This window comes from Narcine bancroftii, chromosome 4 (assembly GCF_036971445.1).
Source record: "Narcine bancroftii isolate sNarBan1 chromosome 4, sNarBan1.hap1, whole genome shotgun sequence".
Taxonomy (NCBI): domain Eukaryota; kingdom Metazoa; phylum Chordata; class Chondrichthyes; order Torpediniformes; family Narcinidae; genus Narcine; species Narcine bancroftii.
This window is the reverse complement of record NC_091472.1, coordinates 32,996,904-33,015,508: the sequence shown is the minus strand read 5'-3', so window position 1 is coordinate 33,015,508 and position 18,605 is coordinate 32,996,904. Positions and strand designations below refer to the sequence as shown.

Here is an 18,605-nt window from a genome sequence, read left to right as displayed (position 1 = left end):
ACTTGCAAAGAGTACTTATCATATACAAAACTTCCAACAGTTTATATTAACAATGGAAGAAAATCAAAAAATGTGCTAAGCAAGAGGCTGAGGGAAAAAATAAAAGGTGGCCTGAGGAGCCTGAAGTCAAATACAAAAACAATGAGGACAACAAAACTAGTAAAAGGCAGGGCAGCAAATACTAGGCAGAGTTGAAGATAGCTGTATTCATTTGAGAAATGGTAAATATTTTAATGTTAGTGGTAGACCAAACTTACTGGCACATTCTCCTTTTGTTGTAAAGCAGCCTTCTTTTTCCACAAACGTTCGCGCAGATCGCCAATGCGTCTGTCCATCGATGCAACTTCAGAATTGCGCTTGTTCAGGGTCTCTCTTTGATGCTGAAGCTTTGCATTCTGCTCCTGGTTCAATTTATTCCTTAACTAATTGATGAAACAAAAAAATATTCATTCCTTTCTTTGGTAAATATTATTATGAAGTTTGGAAAACTACAACCCAAGAATTTGAATTAATTTTTCAATTAATTATTTAAGAATTTATTTGCAACTAATTGTAAATTAGAATAAATTTGTTGCAACAATTCAATGAAAAGGATAGAATTTCAGATTTGCTATCCTTTTCTTTGTGATCTAACTCTAAAAAAACAAATGCAGTATTGGAGGAAAAAGGACAAGAGAGGGAAGAGCTGCTTGGAAAGGTGCTGATTTTTTTTGCAGTTCCGAATAGAGAAGTGGGAGAAACAGTTTTGTTTAGATTAGAGGTTGGGTCTTTCCACTGCCAAACCCCAACTTCAAAAACAACTGTAGGAGACTATGAGCCTCCTCTCATTTAGACAGGGATGGAGAAAAGGGGAAGAAGTTAGGAAATAAAATTTGAGCACACAAAATATCAATTAATGCCACCTGGAACATAAACAAAGTGATCACATCCCAGATCAGCCCTGGGAAATTAAACAAGAACTACCAGGTAAAGTTGAAATAGCTGTTAAAAGAATGCCTTACTAAGAAAATACTCAGATAGATTAGTGACTTACCAAATAAAAAAGTGATCTTTATTGTCTCTTATCAGACAAGGTTAATTACAGGGTCAGTCCTTTTGTTCAACAATCATTATTGCACATATCAAACATTAAACAATGTTCCTGTAGGTGAATCTTTTTAATATCCAATTCATTACCTGTAATTCTTTGTAGAGCCTGTCAAACTCAGCTACAGCAGATTGGTTGTCATGGTAACCATCAATCTTTCCACTTTTCAACATGTCCAATTGCCTGGTTAGCTCTTCCACCTTTGCAATAGCAAATACCAACTCTCTCTGCTTCTGTTGGAAGAGACTATTCATCTGTTCAATCTCCTCAACTGAAACAATAAAAAATCCACGTATTTAGTGCCAGAATTCATCATTTTTCAGAATACGACAAAAATTGCACCACATTTTTTACAAAATGTTAATTAAGCTAACTGAATAATGCTTGCAAATATATTGAACTTATTTGAATACTGAAAGCCAATTGGCTAAGAAATTGAGCTTCACTTCAAAACAATCAAAGCTAACCGTGCTCATCCTAATGAGATCATAATGAGGTATGACATTCACGTGGATTTAACCAAAGCTGTTTTGGAGGATTGATAAAAAGAGGCAAGAGGCATAGCTACCGCTAAAATGTGATTGTTCAGTGTGAGAAAGGTAGAAAAAGGGAGAAGAGGGGGCAAGAGGTGGAGGAGAAAAAGTAGGATAGTGAAGGAAGAGCTTGGTGGGAGGTTGATATGAAGAGAGAGATGAGTGGGAGAAACTTAAATACTGCTCAACCAATCTACCTGGTCTGTATTTTCATCAGTCCCTAATTTTCAGGATTCTTAAAGAGCCTACAAATCAATCCAAACAAGTACGATAATTGGCAAGGCAAGCACAGTTCTTGTGGGTACAGAATTGCAAAGATTCACAAACCAGTTGAATTTTTTTTCATTTAAACTTAAATGACTGTTGATTCCTGTCAGGTTTGCATGTGTCTAAATAAGATCACCTCTTATTCTTCCCCAAAGAGGATAAGGTTAAACCATTCGAGATCTACAGATAGACCAATCCCTTTATTAACCAACTGAATCTAACAGATAAGGAACATTTGAAACTCAAACGTGAATGGGTTGGGCAAGTTTTTTATTCTTCGTTTAATTCTAAGGCAAAAGGTGTGGCAATTTTGGTACATAAGAATCTACCATTCCAGTTACAGAACGAAGAGAAAAATAGTGGAAGATTATTAAAATTAAATTGTACAATCTTTAATGAGGTATGGACTTTGCTTGATGTTTATGCTCCTAATGTTGAAGATACAGTTTTTGATGTGGATATATCTTTATTACTTGGACAATCGAACTCTCATGTGATGATTGGGGGAGATTTGAATGTGGTATTGGAGCCTTTATTGGATAAGTACCCAAGAGTAATGAAGAAGTCTAAGATGGCAATTCAAGTGACTAATATGATGGGAGATTTGAATTTAATTGATATTTGGCGAAGAGTTAATCCTATAGAGAAAGATTTTTCTTTTTATTCCTCGTGACATAATTCTTTTTCTAGAATTGATTATTTTTTAATATCAGCACATTTGCAGGATAGGGTTACATCTGTGGAGTATAAGGCTAGATTGGTTTCGGATCATTCATTACTATTATTAGAATATTTGAGTTCACAAGATGTTCAGAAAGCTTCAAGATGGAGATTTAATACTATGCTATTGCAAAAACCAGAATTTATTAGTTTTTTAAAACAGCAAATTGAAATTTTTATTGGTATTAACTGTAATTCTGTTTCTAGTCATTTTGTTTTATGGGATGCAATGAAAGCTTTTTTGCGAGGCCAAATTATCAGTTATGCCTCTAAAGTAAAGAAGGAGAGAATTAAAGAGATTGAAGACTTAGAGAAAAAGATAACTGCTACTGAAAAAGAATTTCAAAAACATGCTACCGAAATGCAAAAGAATCAATTAACTAATTTAAAATTTAAATATAATGAATTACAAACATATCGGTTTGAATGTTTAATGAATCGAACTAAGCATAAGTTTTATGAATGGGGTGAGAAAGCTCATAAAGTTTTGTCATGGCAATTAAAAAAGGAACAATTATCTAGGATTGTACCAGCAATTAGAAAGAAATCAGGTATTACTTTTAATCAAAAGGAGATTAATGAGGAATTTTGTAATTTCTATAAACAATTGTATACTTCAGAATGTAAAGATGTAACTGGAGACGCAATAGATTCTTTCTTGAAAAATATTAACTTGCCACAATTGAATCAAGAAGATAGACAAGAGTTAGATAAACCTTTTACAGACGATTATACCAAAAAAAGATAAAGACCCTTTACAGGTTTCTTCTTATAGACCAATATCGTTGTTAAATGTAGATTATAAAATTGTAGCTAAAATTATGGCTAATAGATTAGCTCAATATCTCCCTAAAATTATACATGGTGATCAAACGGGATTTATAAAAAAATAGGTATGCGTCAGATAATATTTTACGGTTAATAACCTTGATAAATAAATCTAAATTTCAGTTGAATTATCCAATAGTGGTTTCATTGGATGCAGAAAAGGCTTTTGATAGAGTGGAATGGAAGTTTCTGTTCAAAGTACTTGAGAAATTTAGTTTTGGTTCTTCATTTATTGGATTGATAAAGGCTTTATATAATAGCCCGAAGGCTAGAATTGCTGTTAATGGCCAAATTTCAGAATCTTTTAGTTTGACAAGATCTACTAGACAAGGATGTCCGTTGTCACCTGCTTTATTTGCTATAGTTATTGAACCTTTAGCACAATTAATACGTGAAAATGAAAATGTTAAAGGTATGAGAGTTCTGAATGAGGAATACAAGATTAATTTATTTGCTGATGATGCTTTATTATATTTGGTGGATCCGGATACTTCTTTACCTGCAATTCAAGAATGTTTAGAAATTTATGGCCAATTATCTGGTTATAAAGTAAATTGGGCTAAAAGTGAAATTTTGCCAATTTGTAAAGATGATTATTCAGTGTATAAAAATATTACAAATTTGAAGTGGACTACACAAATTAAATATTTAGGAATTAATGTTAATACGAAATTTCAAGAATTATACAAATTAATTATCTTCCTTTAATAAAAAGGATTAAATTAGATTTGATTAGGTGGAGGGATCTACCTTTGGGTTTACTAGGGAGGATTAATACCATAAAAATGAATATTTTTCCTAGAATACAATATCTGTTTCAATCAATACCTTATTTTTAAAAAAAAAAGTTTTTTTAAGGACTTATATAAAGCGATTAGAGAATTCTTATGGAAGGGAAAATTTCCGAGAGTAGCAATGAGAAAATTGATGTGGGATTTTCAATTTGGAGGTTTAAGATTACCGAATTTTCAGCATTATTACGAAGCAGCTCAATTTAAATTTCTTAGTGCATTAATGAATATGGACGACCCATCTAGTTGGGTAAAGATAGAAATGGCGGTTATTTTAGAAAAATTTCCTCATGAGTTTTTGTTTCGATGGAATAAAAATTTACTACGAACTTACGATGTGCCAATATTGAAACATTTATTGAATTTATGGTCAAGTAAACTTAAAAAATTGGGACTTAAAAATATATATTCTGGAAGATTGCCATTATATAATAATCAACTTGTTCCTTTTACGGTCTCCAATGCCACTTTGAAACAATGGAAAAAGAAGGGAATAAAAAATTTATCTGATTGTTTTTCTGAGGGTTGTTTTTGTTCCTTTGACGAATTACAAAGGAAATATGGTATTAGTGGAAATTCTATATTTGTTTATTATCAATTAAGATCTTTTGTAAAACAGTTATGTGGTCGACATATGATTTTATTACCTGAATCTAGTTTTGAAGAATATGTACTTTCAATACCAAAAAAGGGATATATATCTGATTTGTATTGTATTTTACAAGAAATTGATAGTAAAAAAGACTGGGATAAAGATAAGTTGAAATGGGAAAAAGATTTAGGACATAAAATAGCTGAAGAAGCTTGGATGGAAATTTGTCAGAATAGTATTCGGAAATTAATTAACGCTAGACTAGCGATGATTAATTATAATTTTATTCATCAGCTATATTTAACGCCGGAGAAATTTAAAAAATGTGGTCTTAGTAAGTTGGATTCTTGTTTTCGATGTGATCAGACGGCCAATACTTTTTTGCATATTGTTTGGCTTTGTGATCGATTGCAACAGTTTTGGAAAGGTATTCAATCTATTTTTAACAGTTTATATAATATCCATCTTGTATTAGATCCCGATATATTTTTATTGGGGAACATGCAATCATTAATTGATTTAGGTTTAGAGGATTATCAGATTTCCTTTATCTATTTAGCTTTAGTCGTGGCTAAGAAATGTATAGCACTTACTTGGAAAGATAAAAATGTATTAACTTTAGATAAGTGGTATTTGGAGATGAAATTTTGTTTGACTATGGAAAGGATATCTTTTTCAATTCAGGATAGGATGTTTTTTTATAAGTTAAAGTGGACTCCGTTTGCTAATTATATGCATTTAAGTTTGATTTAAATATATGTTTAAGCGTGATATTTTAGTATTGATAAAAATTTTTTTGTTGTTAGAATTTTTTTTAGGGTAAGTTTTATCTCTTTTTTTGTAAGTGGGTATTTTTTTTTCCATGTATAATATTGTTAATTTTATTAACTCTTCACTCTTTATTTTGGGGGGGGAGGGCTGGACTAATTTTAAGTTAGATTACTAATATTGTGTTACAATTAACAGGGGGGGGGTTATTTTGTGTAGTTTTTTGATGTAATATTGTAATCATACCATTTTAATTTTTTTTTTCTTTAAATGTAATTCTCTATTGTATTCATGTTATAAAAATTTTAAATAAAGTCTTCAAAAAAAAATCAACTGAATCCAAGAAGGACACATGAAATCATGACTGTTGGCAGATTTGATGGGCCAGCTGGCATCCTTCCATATCTTAAAGAAATGCAAGGAAAATGAGAATCAGTCATGAATGTAGTGGCCTGGCTTGCAAATATTTAAAAGTTTTAGGTCAATTTAAAAAAAAGTAAACTGATGAAGACATGGAATATGTTGAACAACCCTAATGTTCCACAAAATGCTGTTTTGGAGACATATGGAAATGTAATGAGAAACTGGTCTCAATGTTGCAGAAAATTATGTTTATCGTTTGATGAAGTTGATTAATTTAATATAAAGATTTCAAGAGAAATTTAGAGCCTAAAATTTGATATTGCAGAGGGTTGTGGGTGAGTGCAGCGAAAAGAACTGAGCTCGTTAAGCACAAATTATTTACTTTGAAGTTCGCGCTGCAGCCTTCAAGGCCATCTGAGTTTATTGTCACACGTATAGCAAAACACGTGCAAAACTTTGTTTTTATGCCATCAAATGAACCCATACTTACATACAATGCATAATGGGAAAAAAACTAAACTTCAGAGTATAATGTCACAGAGAGTACATTTTAAATAGTCCAAGGGCCACAATGACATTGGGTTTGTATGATCAAAAGACTGTCTTTTACTATTCATTTAACTTGGCGATATAGCACAGTAACAAGTCTTTCCAGCCCAAGAGCCCACACTACCCAAATACATCCATGTGACCAATTAATCTTCGAACTCTGTATGTCTAATGAAAGATCTGTTCAAGAATCAGATAACAGCAGATAAGAAAGTTTACATGGTGACTTGTGTTTTTAAACTCATGCATCTTTTGCCCGATGGGACAGGTTCTTTTGTCAAAAAATTAGTCCAAGTCGAGAAAGAAACAGAAGCCGAAGGCTAGGTAGAATCATGCAAATTTGTTTCCATCTTACCTATTCAATTGTTGCTGAATCCTAGCAGTGGCTTGCACAGTGTACAAAAATGTTGGAAAAATTCAGCAGGTCCACAGCATCCATAGGAACTAAAAAGCAATCTAAGTTTCTAGCCTGAGCTCTTCATTAGGAATGTGGGGAAAAAAATGGAAGTGGCTCAACTAATTACTGCTATGTTACCTTCAGTGTCACCAAGAGTCTATCCTCAATTTCTCATTATGTTTATTGCACATCAGCAACATTAAGACACTACATTAAATTCAATTCCACATCCACAGTAGACAATTCTAGGGCTAGATGGTGTGAAGGGGCCCAGAGGACCCAAAAACCCAACAGCAATAGAAATTAACCAAGACAAATGGTTATTTAAACAAAAATTACTTTTAATTTTCTTTAAACATAAGAACAGGATCAAACTTAAACTTATTACTATTAACTTAATCTACCTTAACTCCCTTCTAATTCTAAGCGTACGTATAAGTTCAGAAAAATTCTTTGATTCAAAATCCAATCTTACTTCTCATTCCTTCAAGTTCCCCGGTATTAGCCAATTCCTATAACATTGTCATACCCACACTCCTGTTCGGCTCCGAATCATGGGTCCTCTACCGGCACCACCTACGGCTCCTAGAACGCTTCCACCAGCGTTGTCTCCGCTCCATCCTCAACATCCATTGGAGCGCTCACACCCCTAACGTCGAGGTACTCGAGATGGCAGAGGTCGACAGCATCGAGTCCACGCTGCTGAAGATCCAGCTGCGCTGGATGGGTCACGTCTCCAGAATGGAGGACCATCGCCTTCCCAAGATCGTATTATATGGCGAGCTCTCCACTGGCCACCGTGACAGAGGTGCACCAAAGAAAAGGTACAAGGACTGCCTAAAGAAATCTCTTGGTGCCTGCCACATTGACCACCGCCAGTGGGCTGATAACGCCTCAAACCGTGCATCTTGGCGCCTCACAGTTTGGCGGGCAGCAGCCTCCTTTGAAGAAGACCGCAGAGCCCACCTCACTGACAAAAGGCAAAGGAGGAAAAACCCAACACCCAACCCCAACCAACCAATTTTCCCTTGCAACCGCTGCAATCGTGTCTGCCTGTCCCGCATCGGACTGGTCAGCCACAAACGAGCCTGCAGCTGACGTGGACTTTTTACCCCCTCCATAAATCTTCGTCCGCGAAGCCAAGCCAAAGAAAAGATAACATGCACAGAATTTAACGTTTATGAATCTTCACCAGGCTTTGGTGCTTGAAAGGTAAATAGTTACCACTCAGAAAGGTTCTTGTTGGTTTTCAGAGGGAGATTTATTGCTCATTGGACACACACAACTGATTCCTTCCGATCAGCCACTTCAGTGTCCTGCCGAAGAAACCTGCCCCATCAGGGTTTTCTAGATGATAACCCCTTTCTTTCAGGTCACCACAGAGTTCCTTTTCGGTTTGCCTTATCTCAGGTGAAACATTATATAGCCAGCCATCTACTCTTGTATGGACCACAAGGGCTTTGAACAGGCTGAACTAAGAACTCACAACCAAAATGGGGCATTTCCACAAACTTGTCATCTGCTGCTGCTAAACTGTAGAACTGAATTCTCTCTCTCTCTCTCTCTCTCTTACAGAGAAAACCACATGACCCTCTTAGAACAGCAAAGTGTATTCACACAGACTGCAGCACTGGACCCAATCTTCTGAGTCCATTCAGCTGTTGCTTTCCAATTATTCCACAACATGTCCAATTAACACCTACTTGTGAAGTCTTTCAGCAAAGCAGTTTCCATTGTATTTACAAAGGCACTTGGAGTCGAGACTGACTGGCTTGAGCAGAACTCTGGTATTTTAAATGGGATCTGTGTTGTGAAGTGTTTGTGTGTATTTGTGACCTACACTAAACCTCCCTGCCCCCCACAATTTATCTTCCAAAAATATATCTATACATAATATAAAATATAACAATCTGTCACAGTAACACATGTTTAAAGTGAAAGTGCACAGAATTAACAGAAACCCAAGGGACACACGTAGAGTAGTCCTTATCTTGAATGATTTGCCAAAGGAAACTATTGTGGTCGCCGAATCGGTGCAAAATGAAAGGTCGTAGTCGAGTAGAGTTCAAATTGAAAACAACAATTTACTGTTGGACCCGAGCACTTTTTAAAACCCTGAGCTCCCAGCCACTCCAATGCCACACATAGCCAAAGGTGAGGTCATTGTGCTGCCTGAGGCTTCCCAAGCTGTTTCAATTTCCTGGCAGGCAAATTGGCAACCCCAGCCCCAGAGCTGGTATTTGAAGCCATTAACGTCAGTGTCTCTGTCTCTGCCTTACTGTTGTGCTTGGGTGGTCTCCCTCCTTTGCACGCTGGTGGTACTGCTACAGGCTTGTCCAGGTCTAGGTGTGCAGGTTTAAAGCGCTCAATTGTGAATGTCTCTGATCTCCCACTTATAACCAGCACATAGGTTGTGCTATTATGCCGCAGTACTTATAAATGCCGTGGCAGAGATGGTCCATGTGCACCTCTTCGCACAAACACAAATTCACAGCTTTTTAAATCTCTCGGAAAGAAGGATGTCATGATAATGTGTCGTGATGTGGGAACCGGGCCAGTTTGCCGAGCCGCTCCTGCAGATTATTTAGGACTTCAGAGGGGTGCTCTTCCTGTCCTGGGGTTGTTGGGACAAATTCTCCAGGCACGATGAGTGGAGCCCTGTATACCAATTTCGCCACTGATGACTGGAGATCCTCCTTGGGTGCAGTCTGTATATCAATGAGTATTTAGGGTATCTCAATGATGGAGGCGGGCCATCAATGCAGTCTTTAGGTGCCTGTGGAATCTTTCAACTAGGTTGTTGGACTGCAGATGGTAGGCTGTCGTGAGATGGATCCATATTCCAAACAGTCAAGAGTGCGTGTCCCATAAAGCAGTGGGAAACTGCGGACCGTTTCAGCAGTGACATGGGAGGGAAGACCAAAACGATACACCCAGGCAGATACGAATGCCCTGGCATAAAACTCAGTGGAGGAATCCAACAACAGGACTGCTTCTGGCCACCTAGTGAACCTGTCCACAATGGTGAACAGATACTTCAACCCATGTGACACCAGGAGTGGGCCGACAATGTCGACGTGCACGTGGTTGAACCTTTGTTGTGGTGGCTTGAAGGGTTGAAGCGGTGCCTTCACATGTCACTGCACCTCAGCCGTCTGGCAGTCTGTGCATGTCTTAGCCCAACAGGCAACCTGCCAGACGAATTTGTTGGAAACCAGACGGACCGTTGCGCGAATTGAGGAGAGTGCCAATCCGTGAAGTGCAAAGATGTGTCATCTCCGGGCAGCTTTGATGATGGGCGTGGCTGACCCATGGACACATCGCAAAGGAGAGTCCATTAGATCTAAAGACAATATCCTTGAGGCGCAGACCAATGACTATAGTTTAGTACCCTGGAATCTCTCTTCTTGTTGCATTTCAGCAAGCACCATATAGTCAACCCCAAGAGATGGGGATCGCAATGCCTGAATACAGGAATGGGACAGTGCATCCGCTACCATGTTACTCTTACCAGAGGTGTGCTTAATCCCTGTGGTGAACTCAGATATGTAAGAGAGGTGGTGCTGTTGAGAGGCTGACTACGGATCTGACACTTTTGTGAATGCAAACGTTTGTGGTCCATGAATACTGTGAAGTCTTTGCCCTCCACGAAATAGCAGAAATATCGAACTACCAGGTACAGACCAGTACCTCCCTATCAAAAGCACTTTATTTTGTCTCCAGGGGTCGTAGGTGCCTACTAAAGAATGCAAGAGGCTTCCAGTGTCCATTGATGCTCTGCTCCAATACTCCGCTCACTACTGAACCTGATGCGTCCACTGTTAATGTAGTCAGTCTATCCATTCATGGCGCTTTTTAGTATTCTCAAACCTTGTCATGGCCTCCTCTGTCCATTCCAGGTCCTTAGCTTTTATGGGCATGAGGCTTTTATGAACAGGGGCTTCATGACCTGGGCTGTGGGTGGCAGAAAACGACAGTAGAAATTGACCATACCTACAAACTCCTGTAGGCCTTTGACTGAGAGAGGTTTTGCAAATTTGAGGATGGCCTCCATTTTGGCTGGTAATGGAATTACACCCTGGCTGCTGATCTGATGTCCCAAAAAGTCGATTAATGTCAGATTGAATTATATTTCATGGGGTTTATTGTTCGACCAAAGTCTTATAGGTGACAGCAGAGGAAACGCAGATGCTGAAGGTGCTCTTTGTCGGAGTGGCTGATGACGAGTATGTCGTCCAAGTACACAAAGAGAAAGTCCATTCCTCACACTTTTGCATCCATAAGCCATTGGAACGTCTGTGCACCATTCTGAAGGCCAAATGGCATACGCAGAAACTCGAAGAGACCAGAAGGTATTATGATAGAAGTTTTGGGTACGTCATATAGGTTCATGGGATCTTATGATACCCTCATACCAAATCAATCTTCGAGAATACCCTGGCTCCATGGCAATTTGCAGTAAAGTCCTGTATATGAGGCACAGGGTAGCTGTCTGTAATGGTGGCATTGTAATCCCCACACCATCTCCAATCTCCTGCAGCCTTGCGTACCATGTGAAGTGGGGAAGCCCACGGGTTGTCGGACCTGCACATGATCCCCATTTCCTCCATCTTGAGGAATTCTTGTTTGGCCAGGCACAGCTTGTGGGGGGTAGTCGGCAGGCTTGGGCGTGAAGTGGAGGTCCATTCATCAGGATATGATGTGTGACGCCATGTTTGGGTGTGGTCATGGAGAACTGTGGCACAACGATGTCTGGAAACTCCTCAAGAACCTTGGCAGATTCATTAATGGAGTACACTAGAGTCTAAATGCAGGGCAGGTAGTTTGGCTTCTCCTAGGTGGAAAGATTGAAAGATTTTTGTATCACCAGCCTGCCCTCATTAAATCTACCAGCAGCGAATGAGCTCTGACAAAGACTGCTCCAAGCAATGGCTGAGAGACTGCAGCCAGTGTGAACCTCCGGGAGTATTTGTTGCCATCGAATCTCGTGGGTTGCACTTTTGTTGACTGCTGTGAGAACTGGGCCTACACTCCTGGTACGTTTATCAAATCCGGTCAGAGGAAGGACACTAATTTCAGCTCCTGTGTTGACCAGAAACTTGCTCCCGGAGACTCGTCCCATACATAAAGCAGGCTGTAGCCGTAGCCATTAGTAACGACTGGCCCTGGCGTTTCCCAGAAATGCACACAGCGATCGACAACGGCCCGCTCCAGAACCCCATCAACTGGGCCTTTGGGCGTGATGCAGCACTAATTTCAGCAGGGAATCCGCCCTGCTGCTTCCCGTGCCACAGAACATCTGCATGGGCTGTTCCTGCACGGTGGTCTGCAAAGTCTTCAGCAGCCAATGTGAGGCAGATATCCTCTGGCATCTGCTCTAAGAATATTTGCTCAAAGAACAAACAAGGTTTATGATCTTCTGCCAACTCCAACATTTCCGTCATTAGCTTCGAAAGGGCGTGGACACCCAAGCCGTCCATATACAAGAGCCATGCAGCTTGCTCACGTCAGGAGACACTGTATGTGTGGAGAAGTAAGTCTTTAAGAGCTAGATACCTACCGTGATCTAGTGGATCATGGAGGAAGTCGACTACTTGACTGACCTGCTGTTTCTTGGCCGAGGGCACTTTCCATATAGTAGTATTTAGTGGCATCTGCCACTCTTTGACAAATGTGGAATTGTGCCTCAGCTTGTCCAAACCACACTTCTGGTTGATTTGTCCAGAACACAGGCAGTTTGAAGGAAACTGTTGAGTTGCCCATTTTGGGTCCAAGAGCCGTTTGGGCCCATCGGGGTCACAAATGTGGTCGCTAAATCTCGGTGTGTAATGAAGAGTTGTAGTCGAGTTGAGTTCAAACAGAAAACAACAGTTTAATGTTGGACCCGCACACTTTTTAAAATCCCGCGCCATGCATAGCTGACGTCATCGCATTGCCTGAGACTTCCCAAGCTGGTTCAATTTTCTGGCAGGCAAGCCGCCACACTATAGACACTCAAACCATTATGACACTCAAAAGACATTTGGACAGATATATGAATAGGAAGGGTTGAGAAAGATGTGGACCAAATCCGAGGAAATGGGACAAGCTCCGAATGCCAACTTGATCAAGCTGGGATTGATCAAACATAGACAAGTTGGACCGAAGGACCTGTTCCGTGAAGCGTAACTATCCTTTCACCATCATTTCCTTTTAGGTTTGCATGGACTCTAAGTTGTCATCCTGGATAGGTTAGCAGAATATTTATTCAGCCAAGTAGTGGAGAGGCTTGTGCATTAGCTCTGATTATTTCACAAACCTTATCTCAGAGTTAACAACCCCACATCCTTCTGCATGGGAACTGTGGGTAATTAAAACACCACATTCGTAACCTCAATGTTATGCGATCTAAGATGAGCTTTGAGGCACCTGTATCACCGAGACGACAAACAGATGTTCTCACAGACACAGCCCATTTTGTAACATCACCAGATTCAGTCCATGCATTTATGTGCAGCAAAAACCCTCAGGCATAACCTATTACCTGTAGATGTGATTATTCTAACACATTCCTGGCCAGCTTTCATTGCTCAACTCAATATTAAATGAACAGATTTTTATATTAGATATTCAATAAACAAATCTGTTGGAAAGTAATCCAAAATTCTGCTGTTCTCTTCCAAGTCCTGTCCATCCATGATAATGATGCTCGATGACAAAACACAAGAAGGACAGAGACGCAAGAGACCAGAATCGAGAGCAAAAGATTTGCTGCTGGAAGAAGGAAAGGGATGGTCACAGTTTCAGCTTGAGACCCTGCTTCAAAACTTACTGGGGACGTTTTCATTTGAATATTCATCTTCTTATTGCATATCTTTCCAGCAGTACCTTTAACAGTTACAACTCACCCAGCTCCCCATTGCTCAGTCGGTTTCGTTCCACTTGTCCTTTAAGTGTTCGCACATTCTTTAATTTGGCCTCTTGACTTTCTGCAAGCTCTCGAAGCTTTTTCAACTTCTCCTGTTCGGCGGCTCGGTGTCGCTCACGGTGGTCCTGTTGTTTGAGGTGCCTCAAATGCTGTTCCTAAATTTTTTAGAAAGACCATGTAAATATCAAAATCTTCATACCCAGAAAATATATATTGTGTGAGATTTCAGCACGGAATCCTTTTATTAGCAGTTTTAATTCTGCATTTCCAGCAATATTTTGCTTTTTGCAATTAAATGAACCTTTGCAGCCACTTTCTCATGAGACAATCATCATCTTAGGTAAGGTAAATAAGACTGAAGATGGACACCAGAATTCAACAAGATTTCGTACATTTTAAACATCAATTTCTCCAGATTCAGATTGAAATTAAAACATGAAATTTTGCAAAACGCTCAGCACGACAGGAAATTCTATTTGAAAATGCTAGCGTTTCTCTCCATTGATACTGCCTGGCCAACTCAATGCTTCTAACAGTTTTCATCTCTACAGATGTAGTTTGAATTGGTCTGCATCTCCAGTACTTTGCTTTAATTTTGATTCTCAGCAGTTGCAGTTGTTGCTTTTCAATTTATCTTGCAAATAAGACCAACAGATCACTTCTTTCTGTTTACAATACCTGCATTATTTTTAAATATACTGTACTAGAATGTCCAAATCAGAGTTTGTATTATCACTTGAATCTTGTAAAAAAATGTTTTCTATCCTAGTCATCAAGATAAATCTCCCTTTTCCCCTGTGCTCATTTACCATTTTTATTTAAACCTGTTCATATCCTTTTGCAGGCACTCCCTCATCATTTGTTGCCTTTCCCATCAGCTTGATCCACAACAAACATGGATACGTTTTGCTCAGACCTATTTCTTCTTTGGCTTGGCTTCGCGGACAAAAATTTATGGAGGGGTAATGTCCACATCAGCTGCAGGCTCGTTTGTGGCTGACAAGTCCGATGTGGAACAGGCAGACACGGTTTCAGCGGTTGCAGGGGAAAATTGGTTGGTTGGGGTTGGGTGTTGGGTTTTTCCTTCTTTGTCTTTTGTCAGTGAGGTGAACTCTGCGGTCTTCTTCAAAGTAGGTTGCTGCCCGCCGAACTGTGAGGCGCCAAGATGCATGGTTTGAGGCGATATCAGCCCACTGGCGGTGGTCAATGTGGCAGGCACCAAGAGATTTCTTTAGGCAGTCCTTGTACCTCTTCTTTGGTGCACCTCTGTCACGGTGGCAAGCGGAGAGCTCGCCATATAACATGATCTTGGGAAGGCGATGGTCCTCCATTCTGGAGACGTGACCTACTCAGCGCAGTTTGATCTTCAGCAGTGTGGATTCGATGCTGTCGGCCTCTGCCATCTTGAGTACTTCAATGTTAGGGATGAAGTCGCTCCAATGAATGTTGAGGATGGAGCGGAGACAACGCTGGTGGAAACGTTCAAGAAGCTGTAGGTGATGCCGGTAGAGGACCCATGATTCGGAGCCGAACAGAATTGTGGGTATGACAACGGTTCTGTATACGCTAATCTTTGTGAGGTTTTTCATTTGGTTGTTTTTCCAGACTCTTTTGTGTAGTCTTCCAAAGGCGTTATTTGCCTTGGCGAGTCTGTTGTCTATCTCGTTGTCGATCCTTGCATCCGATGAAATGGTGCAGCCGAGATAGGTAAACTGGTTGACCGTTTTGAGTTTTGTGTGCCCGATGGAGATGTGGGGGGCCTGGTAGTTATGGTGGGGAGCTGGCTGATGGAGGACCTCAGTTTTCTTCAGGCTGACTTCCAGGCCAAACATTTTGGCAGTTTCCGCAAAACAGAACGTCATGCACTGAAGAGCTGGCTCTGAATGGGCAACTAAAGCGGCATCGTCTGCAAAGAGTAGTTTACGGACAAGTTGCTCTTGTGTCTTGGTGTGAGCTTGCAGGCGCCTCAGATTGAAGAGACTGCCATCCGTGCAGTACCGGATGTAAACAGCGTCTTCATTGTTGAGGTCTTTCATGGCTTGTTTCAGCATCATGCTGAAGAAGATTGAAAAGAGGGTTGGTGCGAGAACGCAGCCTTGCTTCACGCCATTGTTAATGGAGAAGGGTTCAGAGAGCTCATTGCTGTATCTGACCCGACCTTGTTGGTTTTCGTGCAGTTGGATAACCATGTTGAGGAACTTTGGGGGGCATCCGAGGCGCTCTAGTATTTGCCAAAGCCCTTTCCTGCTCACAGTGTCGATTAACATCACAAACAGTCACGGACTCAGCAATGATCCTTGTGCCACTTTCCAGTAAAAGCCTGCAGCCAGAAATTGACCCTCTTACTACAGGCCGCTCCTGGGTCATGAATGGGTTTTGTTTCTGAAGAATTCCACTGGTTGGAAAATAAAGAAATAAAACCAATCACCATAGCAGCCATATTTTTTGTAACAAATGGCATCAAAAGCACACAAGACCGATAAAGAACAATTACAAAAACAGGGAAGAATCTAGTTATGCTGTGGGAGAGAACTAGCCCATGTACATATTTTGGACTTTTTAATCTAATAATATGTGGAGATGTCCATAAATTGGGTGTTGGTAACCTGTGGACAGCTTGCATACAACTTTCTGACCATCATTCAACTCTCCATCCATATTAATACATTACCAAGCAGCCCTGACAGATCCATGTTGTTCAACAACCTTTTGAAGAACAACTTTCAAATGACTTGTCAATATCTAAGTAAACTCATTATTTCCGTCTCTACCAGCCAGCCATACGTGAAAAAAAATCTTGTCGAATTTGTCAAAGCCCAACTCCTTCACGTGGAAAATGCAATTTAAAGCTGGCTGTCAATATTATGCATTCAAAATCCTTATTTTTATCCAATCTTTCATTACTACAGTCAGAAAGGGCATCAATCATCCCAGTGTCCAAGAACTGCCTCAACAACTATTGCCCAATAGCACTGACTGTGATTAAATGCTCTGAGAAACTGGTCATGGCCATAATTAACACGTACATAAGCAAAGATCTGGACCCAATGCAATTCGCCTATCATAATCGCTTCACAGCAGATGCAATATCACTGGTTCTCCCGCTGGCTTTCCCCTCAGCTCTGGATGACCTCGAAAACAGCAACACATGCGTACAGTTGCTCTTCATCGACTACAGCTCAGCCTTCAATACCATTATTCTCTCAGTGCTGGTCAAGAAGCTACAAACTCTGGCCTTCTGAACCCCCCTTCTGTAACTGGATCCTTGACTTCAGTTAGTATGAATTAGAAACAACATCATCATCACTGGTTATCAACACAGGTGCACCTCAAGTATGCGTGCTTAGCCCACTGCTCTACTCATTCTACACCCATGGCTGTGTGGCCAGGCACAATTCCAATGCTATCTACAAATTTGCTGATTATACCACTGTTGTCCGCAGAATGACAAACGACAATGAGGAAATGTACAGGAGGAAGATAGATCAGCTTGTTGAGTGGTGTCACGCCAATGACCTTGTACTCAACGTTATCAAAGCCAAGGAGATGATTGTGGACTTCAAAAGGAAGACAGGGGACATGACTCAGTCCTCAGCAAGGACTCAGAGCGGTGGAGAGGATCAATAACTTCTATTCCTGGGTGAAAACATCTCCGAGGATCTGTCCTGGAGCATCCATTTTGATGCAATCACAAAGAAGGCTCACCAGCAGCTATACTCGAGGTTTTTGAGGAGATTCCATATGTCATTGAAGACTCTCGAAAACTTCTACAGGTGAACCGTGGAGAGCATTCTGGCTGGTTGCATCACTGCCTGATATGGAAGTGTCAACTCTCAGCACAAGAACATCGCCAGAGGTCGGTCTGCAACATCACTATTTTTTAAATTTAGTGCTGTAAAGTAGTTTTTATGAATGTTTGCACTATTCTTTTTCTTTGGCTTGGCTTCGCGGACGAAGATTTATGGAGGGGTAATGTCCACGTCAGCTGCAGGCTCATTCGTGGCTGATAAGTCCGATGCGGGACAGGCAGACACGGTTGCAGCGGTTGCAGGGGAAAATTGGTTGGTTGGGGTTGGGTGTTGGGTTTTTCCTCCTTTGTCTTTTGTCAGTGAGGTGGGCTCCGCGGTCTTCTTCAAAGGAGGTTGCTGCCTGCCGAACTGTGAGGCGCCAAGATGCACGGTTTGAGGCGATATCAGCCCATTGGCGGTGGTCAATGTGGCAGGCACCAAGAGATTTCTTTAGGGAGTCCCTGTACCTCTTCTTTGGTGCACCTCTGTCTCGGTGGCCAGTGGAGAGCTCACCATATAACATGATCTTGGGAAGGCGATGGTCCTCCATTCTGGAGACGTGACCTACCCAGCGCAGTTTGATCTTCAGCAGCGTGGATTCGATGCTGTCGGTCTCTGCCACCTCGAGTACTTCGATGTTGGTGATGAAGTCGCCGCAATGAATGTTGAGGATGGAGCGGAGACAACGCTGCCACAAAACACCAAATTTGACTTGTTCAGAATCAGAATTTATTGTGATGAAGTCATGAAATTTGGTGTTTTGTAGCAGCGTCATAGGGCAAACATACATAACCATCTTACAACAGCACTACAAAAAATAAATAAATAATAACACTGACGGTACACGAAAAGTAAGGCAGTGTCTTTGTTCATTGATTATTCAGGAATCTGATGGCAATGGGGAAGAAGCTGTCCTTGTGCCACTGAGTGCTCGTCTTTAGCCTCCTGTACCTTTTCCCTGATGGTAGCAGAGTAAAGTGGACACGACCTGCATGGTGGGGGTTTTTGAGGGGAG

General features: G+C 40.6%; 1 protein-coding gene and 1 long non-coding RNA gene across 3 annotated transcripts in view; one reads left to right on the top strand and one right to left on the bottom strand.

The window, feature by feature from the left end:
- Positions 1-18,605, bottom strand: part of LOC138760430 (apoptosis-stimulating of p53 protein 2-like) — a 132,070-nt gene that overhangs the window by 57,106 nt on the left and 56,359 nt on the right. For both annotated transcript variants that reach the window (XM_069931013.1, XM_069931012.1), the window contains 3 exons: positions 13,783-13,957; positions 1,177-1,358; positions 258-422 (listed from right to left, as the gene is read on the bottom strand). In XM_069931013.1, the coding sequence (XP_069787114.1) occupies positions 258-422; positions 1,177-1,358; positions 13,783-13,957 (522 nt within the window). The remainder of the gene's footprint in view (positions 1-257; positions 423-1,176; positions 1,359-13,782; positions 13,958-18,605) is intronic.
- Positions 1,620-14,253, top strand: LOC138760439 (uncharacterized). Its single transcript, XR_011355602.1, has 3 exons — positions 1,620-1,686; positions 2,225-2,287; positions 13,559-14,253. It is a non-coding gene; the product is annotated as an uncharacterized lncRNA (long non-coding RNA).